Source organism: Colossoma macropomum, unplaced genomic scaffold (genome assembly GCF_904425465.1).
Source record: "Colossoma macropomum unplaced genomic scaffold, Colossoma_macropomum, whole genome shotgun sequence".
Lineage (NCBI taxonomy): Eukaryota > Metazoa > Chordata > Actinopteri > Characiformes > Serrasalmidae > Colossoma > Colossoma macropomum.
The window spans coordinates 1,153,972-1,166,703 of record NW_023494807.1 but is presented as its reverse complement, the minus strand read 5'-3'; the positions used below and the strand labels follow the sequence as shown (position 1 = coordinate 1,166,703).

The window sequence follows — 12,732 nt, the reverse complement described above, 5'->3', positions numbered from 1 at the left end:
ATGAGATAACAAGTCATAATTATTAGATGGAATGTCTTAATTATGAAATACTAGGTCATAATTATGGAAAATCTTCTCATTATTATGACTTACTAGATTGCTATATTTTTCCAGAGGTGGGCTTCCATACAGATAACGTGTAGGTCGCTTGTATTAAAAGTAGTTCATTGTGTTTAAATACAATAAAAGGTTTATGTCGGATCCTCTTATTAAGCAGCTTCAATGCATTTCACTGCAGAGCTGATGGCTATTCCTAGAGGAAAAAGCGTGGTCAGGACTCGAGCCTGGGGGCTTCTCTGTGTTAGTGGGGTGAACGGTTTGTGTGGGGAGTGGCCCACAAGTCACGCCTAACTGAACCCACATGGAGGATATAAGGAGCAGAGGCAGCCTTACTGCTGCTTTACTGCCCTCAGCGACTCGAGTTCCAACGCAAATATTCCCCCAAGGTGGTCGAGCAGGGCAATCAAACAAACCTGAAATAATCCAGCGCTGCAGAGACGGGCTGGGCTCAAAACTTCTCTGCCGGACGCTAAGACTGTCCAGGGGGGGGGGCAAGGACAGTCCACGCGCGCGTGCACGTACAGAAGGTCAGTTGGAGTTTAATAACTTTACATTGTTGATTTTTTTTTTTGTCGTCAGAGAGACGATCGTTTCCAGAGCTTCAACAAAGGTAGATCTCCTTTGTATGTTTAATTGTTCTTTGAAACGCTCATATTACTTTTCAAGATTGGTGCAAAATGATGTTTATCTTGTTTGATTCTTTAAAAAAAGTGCACAGCGCGTTTGCTCGACTGTTTGCGGTTTGCACATTTTATGCAGGGCACAAACTTATGAAATATTGCACGTGTGTGACGAACAGCTTTTCACCGGTAGGGAATGATTGCTACAGCTCGTTGTGCAAAAGTGCTTACTGGGCAATTCCCAGCAAGACTTAAATAAACGTGCCTCCAGTTGCACGAGACCAAAACCCAGATACATCTAACTAGAGCCCAATTGCATAAAACCAAAACCTGTTTGCATGAATCAGAATCGTTTGTATAGACCATAAACCAAATTATATAAATCAGAATCAATTTGTGTAAGACCAAAATGCAGTTGCATGAATGAGAACCCATTTGTTTAAGACCAGAGCTCAGTTGCATGAAGCTAAAACCTAATTGCATTAGACCAAAACCCAATTATGTTGAACCAAATTTGCATGAATCACAAACCAGCTGTATGAGGCTGGAACATAATTGCTTGTACCCAGAACTCAATTGCATGAAACCAAAACCCATTTGCATGAATTAGAACCATTCATATAGGCCAAAAACCAAGCTGTATAAATCAAAAACAAGTTGTATAAGACCAAAAATCCAATTGCATAAATGTGGACCCTTTTGAATAAGACCAGCTGCGTGAAGCTAAAACCTCATTGCATTAGACCAAAACCCCATTATATTGAACCAAAACACAATTGCATGAATCACAACCCAGCTGCATGGCACTAGAACATAATTGCGTGTACTCAGAAGTCAGCTGCATGAAACCAAAACCCCACGGCATGAATTTGAGCCAGCTGTATGAGACCAAAGCCCTTAAGCACGAAACCAAAACCCAAATGCATGAAAGCAAAATTCATTTGCATGTAACCAGAACCCAGCTGAATGAGATCAAAATCCAGTTGCATCAATCAGGACCCAGTTGCACAAAACCAAATCCTACTGCATTAAACCAAAAGCATGAGACCAAAACCTAATTACATGAGGTCACGGCCCAACTTCATGAAGCTCAAACCTTATTGCCAAAATCCATTTCATATGAAAACAAAATGAAAACTGTTCACCAGTACATATTTGCATGTAACCCAAACCCAACTGTGTGAGACCAAAACCTAGTTGCAGGAGACCAGAACCCAATGGCAAGTGACAACAAACAACTGCAAGCCATCAAATCTCATTTTCGTGAAACCAGAATTCAGTTGCTTTGAGACAAAACCCAATTGTATGAGACCAGAACATAATTATATAAGATCACAGCCCCTCTGCATGAGACAAAAACCTAGTTGCATGAGAGAAATTGCATGAAACTACATGAAAACAACTCAGCTGCAAGAGAGCAGAACTCTGGCACATAAGGCCAGAACCCAGTTGCATGAAACAAAACCTAGAGAAAGACGACAAAGGCCTAAAACCATACATGTCTTAATAAGATCTTGCAACTCAAACAGAAGCTCTTTATTCCTTTTTGCTTTTTCCTTTGCATTCTTTGCAGGCTAAACCAAGACTGCACCGATTTGTGGGAGATTGCTGGCCATGAAGCGTCCACCCCTGCCCTGGCTGTGCCGCGCTCTGCTGCTGCTGTCTGCCCGTGCAGCGGTTGCCATGGTGATCCCGAACGGAACACAGGTGGAGGCCATGCTGCAGAGATACCTGGAGAAGGAAGAGTCGTGGTGGGAAGCGAGACCGAGGGCCCGAAGGGCAATTTCGGCGAGTGACATGCAGCTTATCCTGGACCTGCACAATAAGATGAGGGGTCAGGTGTATCCCCCTGCCTCAAACATGGAGTACATGGTGAGAGAATACAGAAATCAACCTCTTTATAGCTGCGTTAGAGGCTCTTGCACTTATTAGTGTGTTTTAGAGTGCATTTACATGATGCACGCAATATCTGGATGCATAACAATATTAACCTCATCAGTCCAGCTGTTCTGCTAAAGACAGGTCCATAAATATTTGGACATCAAAAAAGTTATTGTTCTTTTTCTACCACAGCATATTCGAGTCACTGTTCATCTGCACTGTGAAGGGCCATCCAGTGAGTTTTGAAGCTTTTGGCTGATTCTGAATCTGAAGATAATATAGGCTTGTACACTTCAAAAAAATAAATCCTGCTGCTTTTGTCAGCAGTCACATTATAGATAAATGCATGGAAACCAGTTCCTCTGGCAGCCATACATGCCCATGCCATAGCACTACCCCCACCATGCTTGACAGAGGTGGTATGCTGTGGATCATAAGCACTGTCTCATCTGTCCATAAGATGTTGCTCCAGAACTGCACAGGCAGTTTTAAGATGTTTAGTGAAGTCTAATCTGGTCTTCCTGTTTTTGGTGTTATCCAATGGTTTACATCTTGTGGTAAACCCTCTGAAATGACTCGGGCGAAGTCTTCTCTTGATTGTTGACTTTGACACAGATACGCATGCCTCCTGGAGGAGCTGATGTGAAGTTTTTCTTCATCAGGGAAAGAATTCTTCTGTCATCTGCAGTACATCACAGTTGTTTTATGTGGTCTTCCTGGCCTTTCATATATATATACATACATACATCATCTAAACCGCTCATCCTTCTGGGTCGCGGTGGGGTGCTGGAGCCTATCCCCGCTGGGCGGAAGGCAGGATACACCCTGGACAGGTCGCCAGTCCATCGCAGGGCTCGCCAGTCCATCGCAGATATTCATTATTTAATTTCAACTCAAAATGCTGTGTTAACTGTACGTTGAGCTAATATTGGGCAAGCAGTTAAGATATTGGGTTAACTAGTAGGGGTGTAAAACTCTGACCTTACAACAGTTCAATTTGATTCAGATTCACTATACGAGTCAACTGAACACAAAATCTCAATATTCGCCCTCGATTCAGTTATTTGCTATTCACAGATATTTAAAATATAAAAAATAGATTGGATGTATAAATGTAACTGAAGGAACTATTTACACTATGCTGCAGTATAAACAATAGTATTCAACAGTATTTTTCTGCATTAAAACATTGCCTGAGAATTTTTACCTATTGTAATCAATGTAATGGTCAAAAAGAAATGCTGCCAGCTTCCTCTAAGCCTTTTAAATGCCTGCTAACTAACAAGCTGCAGTTTCAGCGTGGACCATTTCCTTCCATCATTTAAGACCAATTAAAGGGGAATGCTACAGATTATTCAAAATGTCTGCTTAATTCAGTCGCTGAGATGTGAAACTCATTCAGACTGGTTTAATGTAAAATGGTTAACTGTAGAGAAACTTACCAACTTGCATTTTCTTTACAGTGGTGGTGATAGGAACATTGTCTGCAATGCAAATACAACCATTTTACTTACTATCCAGAACAACCAAAGACACTACGGTAATCATCATAAAACAGTGGTGAATCTGAAAAAGTAAGTTGATTGAGTCGCTCTTAGATTCGTTAAATGCTTCAGACGTTGGCTTTCCTATCACCACCACTGTGAACAGTTCTGACTCTGTTTCTGTAGAGCAGCGCATTTCACATCAGACCACTCTGAATGACTTTGATTTGGTGGAAATTTTGAGTAAGTGGTGCAATTCTCCTTTAATGTAGGTCTAATATGGGTGATGCATGATGAGAAGGTGACGTACAGGTGATTATCGTAGGTGATTATCGGGCCCTGTGGTTTTCTCATTCATGCTTTCATCACCATCTCTTAAAATCAAGGGCCTCAACATCTATCAGACTTCGAGCTTACAGGTCAACAGTTTGAGCCAGCTGTGTGAGTCAAAGGCAGCATTGTTAATGCTCAGTAAATCTCTGCTCAGTGTATGCATGCGGCCTACACCTGTCCAAATCAGTGCGGGGGTTTCACACTGGGGTAGCAGAGGTTCAAAAAAAGTGGTTCTTGAACTACAGACAAGTTTGTGGTTGACTGCAAACAGTTTAGGCTGTCTGGGGGGCCCATAACACACACACACACACACACACACACTCCCACAGCCTCCACCGGCCTGCTGCTGCTGGCCTCCAGCCAGAGATTTCATTTCTTGTGGAGCAGTGGGCCTACAACAAATATCACACAGTAGCTCTTGGAACGCGCCTCTAAACTCTTCTGTCACGTCCTTTTGCAGAGCACTGTGTACAATGGAGACGAACGCTGGGTGTTCAAGTAGAAGGTCAGGAGTTTTCGCCCTGAGACGATATTTTAAAAGCACAGTAGTGAGGTGAAGCGCACTGGCTGTTGCTGATAGTTCCCACAGTGCAGTCAGGCATAATGAGGCTTCCAGCTGAGCTGTAATGTCTTGTAGTAACAGTGCCTCTAACACTGTGGCTTCGGAGAGTTTTTCTCTGAGATTTCAGAGTAAGGTCAGATGTTTAATTGCCATGTCCTCCACAACTACATTAAAGCAGTAGTTCAGCCAGATATCAGATTTACACAATTTCCCCCTTAACCCAAACTTAGTTGATGAGCCAAGACATTTCGGTGTCCAAAGTTAGCTTCTTTAGTGCTGCACTGGTACTACAAGGCTAGAGCTGGGCGATATGGCCAAAAACGTTATCACGATAAACAAAATTCATATTGTTCGATATTGATACATATCGCGATAAATGTCAAATCATGATTTCTTTCAAGTTTGAAGGCTGATTTTGCTCCTGGGTGGTTAACTGTGGTTTTAAACTATCACTTATGGTCCGATCATGACAAACACTCGGCAAACAGTGGAACATTTCACTAATCTGTCTCGGGACAGTGGGAGAAAGTCTCTGAGCTGTTTTTATCAGCTTGAAAAGCACGGCTGCAATTTTTGTAATAGTCATGATTTAAGAAAGAAAACAGATTATTTTTAGCTGTGTGGTGACGAGCGCTCGGCTACCCCGTTACAAACGCTAAACAAGTGGCCAACAACAGCGCTAAACTCTTTAGTTTCTCAACAACGTCAGCTCGGTTCGGTAGGTCACTGCGGTCACTCCTACCACATCCATGTCAGAGCAGATCACAGTATTCAGACACCAGCTAGACGGCTGGGTTTCTCTATGCTATCGCAGTAGTTTAAGGGGTGAACCGCAGTGTATCTGACGCTCGCTGTGTAAAAGCGTTATCTGCAGTGTGAATCTCTCACACCAGTCACAGAGTCCTCCTTTTAGGCATGTTTAAACTGAAAGCGGTGATTTTGTGTCTTGTTTGATCTACAGTATCATCAATTCACCGTGTTTTGCTGGAGCGCTGCTTCAAGTTAGCCAGCAGCTAAAAACAGCTAGCCTGGAAAGACAGCGCTCTCCCGCTCTCCAATGCCTCACAGCTTCCTCAGTTTACTTTCAAACATGAACCCACTTCTTTCTTTCACTTTCGTTGCTCGAGAATGCACTAATACTAAAATATGACGGTTTGGCGCTGTAACACGGCGCTGCAGACGTGATTTAACACCACGAAAGCTGTTAGGATGCACGGAAAGAGGTGAGTTCACTGTAGGACAGTACAGATACGCCACTGACCTCGTCACTCACACTCAGTCACAGGAGAACAGATCGCCGGTCGCTTCACTCAAACAGGGAATGTATAACTCCGCGTTTCAGCCGTTGCTAAAGTATATTTGGCCCTTTTTTTACTCGTGGCCCCCTCCCTCTCTAATCAAGTCGAAAAATTCGGAAGTGCGCCCTCTCCTGGCGACAGCAGAGTAGTGTCGCTTTCCTTGCAGTAGAAAGCGCCACCAGGGCTTTCGCTAAAACGTGGAAGTGTGAGAATGGTGTATTATATCGAACATTTATCGAACCTGTCTTATCGCTCTATTGAGGAAAAGTTATATCGCGATACTTAGCGTTATCGTTTTATCGCCCAGCCCTATACAAGGCTAATGTGGCTAACAAACAATTACGATTAGGACAGATCATCGTTAAATACCACTACCAACACCTTGACTTCAATGCTGATACTTGAGTGATATTTTTTTTTTAGTTTAAACTGCAAACCGAAGGTGGGTGTGGCTTAAACTGGAAATGAATGTGCACTGATCAGTGTTCACGTTAATAACATAGGTTTATTAGATTTGTTAGATTATGAACAAACATGCTTCCTGGCATTGATGCTAAGACTGAGTGCTTATTGAAATGTAACATTGACTGACATGGATATTTTTTTTGTCCTCTGTGGTGCTGAAGTAATTCAGTCGGTGCCCTAAAACTATAGAATTTTGATATTTGGCCCTAATCACGATCAGGATCTCTTAGCAGAAAACTCATCATTCATGTAAATAATTGCTATTAACAGTTTAACTGACTGTTCATTGTGTGCAACTATTAAAGTACAAGCTTAAAGTGGCCAAATTTGCTGGTTAGGTATCTTTCTTCTGTCCGATGACAGACAGATTGAGAGTTAAATAAAAAAAAAAAACTCACTGCTGCCCTCTAAAGGTTCCTTCCAGTCAGTAAGTTAGATCTTTTGTTTTGTTTTTGTGTTACTCAAGATGTGGCTCTGTAAATGTTGCAAATAGACTGTAATTATGTGGTTTCTGACACTGTATGACATACTGTTATCTGTAAATATGGATAAAAGTACATTGCATAGAAAAAAAACAGTAGTTTCTTACAGCTGTCATCTTAAAGCTGTAATTTTGCCTGTACTTTTGAATATTTCTTAGGGCCTGACCAGTATGAAAATATGTTGGGCAATGTCGATTTTATGAAGCTGTGTTGGCTAATATCATTTAATATTCATAGTTTAGATTGCAGTTACATACTCCAGAGTTTTAGATAAACAGTGTATTATTGGCAGATATTATTGTCAGTTCCCAGTTGTCAGATTTCTTACACTCAAACCTCTAAATAGATAAATTCCATTGGCACAGAGCTGCCCAGCAACAGAGAGTGCCTATTATTGAGCTGGACAGTGTTATAAGCTTTTGACCTACCACTGAGAAATTGCAAGTTTAAATCACGTCACTAATATCGACCGATATAATTGGCCAATCGATATATCATTCCTACCCTAACTTTGGATGAAAACAAACTTCAGATCCCGGGCGCACCTTAACTGATCTACCACATTTGCAGTAAACCTGTTTGATTTTTGTTCAAACTGTTGCTTTGATTTCATGGCATCACTGACTGTGTTTACATGCAAAGATTTTTGCCAGTCCGATTGAATACAATCCAATTACAGACTCAGACTGAGGTGTTTATATGCACATTATTCAACAATTTGATGGAAAATCTTCGTTTACATGCTCACTACAAGTAATCCGATGCAAAATCACGCGCATGCGTGGAGTAGCGCTTAGAGTAAACGTTACCATGACAGCGAACATCACGTGGGGTCCAGTCCGCGTGAGATGAGTTTCCAGTTGGCGCGCTGGAGTTTTTAATTGCTTTAAAATGACGTCAGACTCAGGAAAACGTCCTTCACATGTCCTTATTAAAGAAGGCCGAGAGGAAGACGTCGTGTTCTGAGACTCATAAGCTGGACGTCCGTCCCACCGCCGTCTTTTAAAGATCAGAGCATAAACTTCGTCTCCTCAGACCAGTTTCTGCTCCGCCATGTTGAACGGTATAAACTTTCGCCATGACGCGATGAACATGATCAGAACATGCTTACACATTCCGATTGGGATGTAATCGGATTCAGGCATTTACACGGCTATTATTCTTCTATTTAACGGATTATTTAGAGGTTTACCCACCTCGTTCAATCGGATAGAAATTGTATTCCGAATGGCCTCAATCGGACTGGACTACTCCAATTGAGGTGTTTACATGGACGTATTCTATTCCGATTGAGCTATTAGTCGGATTATTAACGGATTATCAGGCTGCATGTAAACGTGGCTAGTGAAGGCCATTTTTTCATCACATAGGTTTAGAATTAATCAGAATGATGGTAGATTCAATTTTGCTGTATATGGTTGCCTAAATTGATGACTGAAAGTAGGTTTTTTGTGTTTTATCTGTTTAAATAGCGTTTATACAATTATAGCACCTACTCAAACATGCGCTGTTAAAAGAAAAGCTTGTGAAACACCAGCTGTGACTAATCTGGCAACAGTTCAGTGAGTACCTGAAGGGCGATGAAGCAGATACTAAGCAGTTTTGATACACTTGATCGCATTATGAAGTGCTCAGGTTTTGAAACACAACACAGGTGGTGTCACGGCTGTGCTTTGACTAGCGGCTTTCTGACGCAGGTTGCAGGTGTACAGTCACAGACTGCAGCCCTTTTGGTAATGCACAGTTTTTGTCAGTCATCCTCCAGCCCTTCATCAGTGATCAGTTTCTGACCACAGATCCACTCCTGGCTGGATACATTCATACGATCACCACACACACTACCAATGCTTGTGTCACTGCTCTGCTTAGAATGGTCCACCATTCAAATAATATCTGGTCAACAGTGGTCCTGTGCTCAGAAGCTGACCAGTGATAAATGAAGTAGAGGAGGGCTGAGAAATTGCACAGCAGTAAATGAGCTATGAGTACACTTATACACTTACGTACAGTGGAATAAAGAGTAACGGGAGCTCGTAAAGTGGCCAGTGAGTGGAAGTAGAGAAATGATTTTCTAATAAAGCTACTCTTTTAAAGTCCTTGTAGAGGTTTTATCCAGCCCCTCGACTACTCAGTCAGTTAAAAAATGTAATCAGTTTAAATGTACACTCCCGTTTAATCGCTTTAGTGTTTATCATTCCATGTTAGTGCAGTCTCGAGATTTGTGCTCAAGTCGCTTTTATAAGCATCACTGAAAAAGAGGTACCACACACCAGCAGGATCTTATGAATGGTGGGCTCCCGAGTGGCGCAACCGTCTAAGCGTTGGCCCTCATCGGGAGATCGCGAGTTCGATCCCTGGTGATGCTACAGCCGTCCGTAGCCGGGAGTCCAAGAGAGCACAATTGGCCTCGCTCTCTCTGGGTGGGTAGGATGGCCCCTCCTTCTCCCCCCATCACTCAGCGCGATGCTAGTCAGCGCAGGCGTCTGTTAGCTGACGTAACAGATCTGGCGGTTGGCGCTTTCCTCCGAGCGCGTTCGGCTGTCCAGTGACGTTGCGTGAGCGGCAGTTCGAAAAGAAGCGGTGGCTGGTTTCACAGGTCTCGGAGGAAGCCTGTGTTAGCCTTCACCCTCCTAGCGTTGATAGCATCGTGTGATTGGGGGAGTCCTAACTAGCGGGTGGAATTGGAGATGACTAAATTGGGGAGAAAATCGGGTAAAAATTAAAGGATCTTATGAATGCGTCTGTTTGACAGTGTCCACCTCAGCAGACAACTAACTTGCCCCAGTAATATTCAGCGCTTGGATCCACTGTAAAATTGCAGCATACAAATGAAGAAACCTGACTTTTACTTGAATGTTTGCCACAAGCTATAAATGCTTTGAATGACCTTGTTTAAGTAGAGCTAAGCCTAAGTAAATCCTGTGTGGTAAGTGAATGTACACCACTAGCTTAAACATTGAGGTAACATTAAAATTTTTCTATATGTGGTTGTGGAAATTAGCGTAGACTTAGTGGTGATCTAAGTAGTGGTCCACTACTACAACCCCATTTCCAAAAAAGTTGGGATGCTGTGCGAAATGTAAATAAAAACATGGGCATATATTTTTCAAAAACAATAAAATTTCTCAGTTTCAACATTTGGTTTGTTGTCTTTATACTATTTTCAATGAAATATAGGGTTTAAATAATCTGCACATCATTGCATTTTGTTTTTATTTACATTTTGCACAGCGTCCCAACTTTTTGGAAATGGGGTTGTACTTATAAAGGGAAGATTTGTGCATTAAGTACTGTAATATGATATGTGTGGTCATGACAAGTGTTTTGAAGACTGCTTCGATGGCATTCAAAATTACATTGATTTTGCTAATGCTACTGATATTAATTTGATTTTGCCACATATATATGTATATGGATCATTTTCCTGAATTCAAAAGTTGAAAACATATTTTGGACTTTTAACTGACCTTTTGCTTTGTGCAACTTATTATTATTAGTATTGTAGCCTCTTGTGCTCCTTGGGACCACCGGTGGTTCCAAAACGCACTTCGTCATATCCTTCATAACTTTCATATTTCATAAGCTACATTCTAAAGGTGGGGGTCGTATGAGAGCTGTAACTGTCTTCTATCCAGTCAAATAGATGGGTGATGTAATTTTAAACCCTTATAATAAAAGAAGCTGAACTCACAATTTTTTTCCTACTGAAAGTCGACCCATTTTTCCACAAATCTGGGCTGTAAACTATAAACAGACGGCGTCTCTTCAGTGATCTGCTCTGTAAAAATGATTTTTATAAAATAATACAAAGAGCGTCTAAGATTTTTGGCTTTCAGCAGTAAATTGTAATCATATAGCGATATGTTTATGATCACAAAACACATGTTCTGTTAATTTGAGGGGAGCTTTTACAAAAAATAAATAAATAAATAAAAATTTACATTTATTTCATGCAGTTACTGAATAATTTGCCTTAAGATTTGGTCATGTAAATTCAGATGAACAAACCAAAATATACCCTGGAGCATAATGTTTCAGTAGTGACCGTTTCAGTAGTGACAATTTTAGAAGTTTGAGCATAACTCTAGAAAAACACAAGCCAGTACATGACTAGCAAACACAGCTTTGAACAGTTAACACATAAAATCATCATATTTTCCATAAAAACAAAAAAGGGTTACTTAATTTCAGAAATATATGTGTTTCGGTAGTGACAATTCTTAATGTTCCACACTGATTTTCAGACTTTGGGACACATTTAGTCCTCACCATGTGGCCATGAGGGGCAGGGATGCAGTCTCACTTCCTGCTCTGAAATGCAGGGGTGTGGCTAAAATAAGGCTCCTATAGACTAAAATTCAGTAGTGATGTGAAAATGTGGAACAGCATTTTGAATTATTTTTTAATCTAAGTATTATTTACATTTTATTATGTTATTCTTCAATTAAGTCCACCTTAAAAAATCATACTGATTACTAATCACAATCCAAAGCAATCATGTAATAAACCCGGTTTATACACCACAGGTATGTTAGCACAGACAGCTGTTCAGTTCACCAACTTTTAGCACAGAAATGTTTGAGTCTACCAGTTATAGAGCCTACAAGTCTTTCTGATTGTGTTTTATTGAAACTTCCTGATAATTCAAGGTCGGTGCACTTCTTGTGGCACTCCAAACCACAATGCACTGCACAGAGACAACAGCCTGGCAGCAGAAGCCGAGAACAGAGCTGTCTGCCATGCTGTAGTCTCACTGGACTCTGTCCCTGTCCACTAAAGAAAAATGTCTTTTAGAAACTCTTCAGAGCAGTGCTTTTAGTTTCTTTTTAAGCTGAAGCCATCTGTGGTCTGCTGGGTCTAATAACTGTTCTGTGTTTAATCTGTCCATCTTTGGAACCCCACCACTGTGTGTGGGCCCCCAAAAGAGGAGGAGGGGGACAATAGCTCCCCCGCCGACTCGGGACTTTAGGGTAATTGCTGTGAACAGGAAGCCAAGTGGGTCACAGAGGATTCATATTTCAGTTGGATTGCACCCAAAAGGCTAGCATAACTGCTAATGAGGCGTTACGTCAAGTAAACAGTGTTGAAAAGAGAGCCTCAAAAGCAAAAAGTAGTTTCAAAAGCTGCGGGAGCCCTGTACTGTCTTTGTGCTGAGTGCTTGGACATGGTCTTAAAGAAAAAGGGCTGTATGTTACAGTGATTTTCCCCTCAGTAAAGAGTAGAGCTGGGACGATAAGTAAAATTAAAGGAACAGCATGGCGAAAAATCCATTTCACATGATTTTCTACTTACCCCAAATGTAGTTGATCAGCCAAGACATGTTTAATGTTCCGATTTTGCTTCTTTAGTTTAGAACCGGAGCTGCTAAGTTAACAGTGCTAACAAACACTGGAAGTCAATAGTCACCCAAACCGTTTCCATAAGTACACACCAAAATGTTCATATATTTGGTTGAAATTATGTTGATGAGCTATGTAAATGCAAAAAAATGAATTTGTAAAATGGCATAGATAGACCCTATTTAATAGAGCCAACTTCAAAGTCTGG

At 41.3% G+C, this 12,732-nt stretch overlaps 1 protein-coding gene across 1 annotated transcript in view; it reads left to right on the top strand.

The window, feature by feature from the left end:
* The first annotated feature begins 2,294 nt into the window (after window positions 1-2,294).
* crispld1b (cysteine-rich secretory protein LCCL domain containing 1b) overlaps window positions 2,295-12,732 on the top strand; it is a 35,581-nt gene continuing 25,143 nt past the window's right edge. The window contains exon 1 of the mRNA XM_036556256.1: window positions 2,295-2,552. Coding sequence (XP_036412149.1) covers window positions 2,295-2,552 — 258 coding nt within the window. The remainder of the gene's footprint in view (window positions 2,553-12,732) is intronic.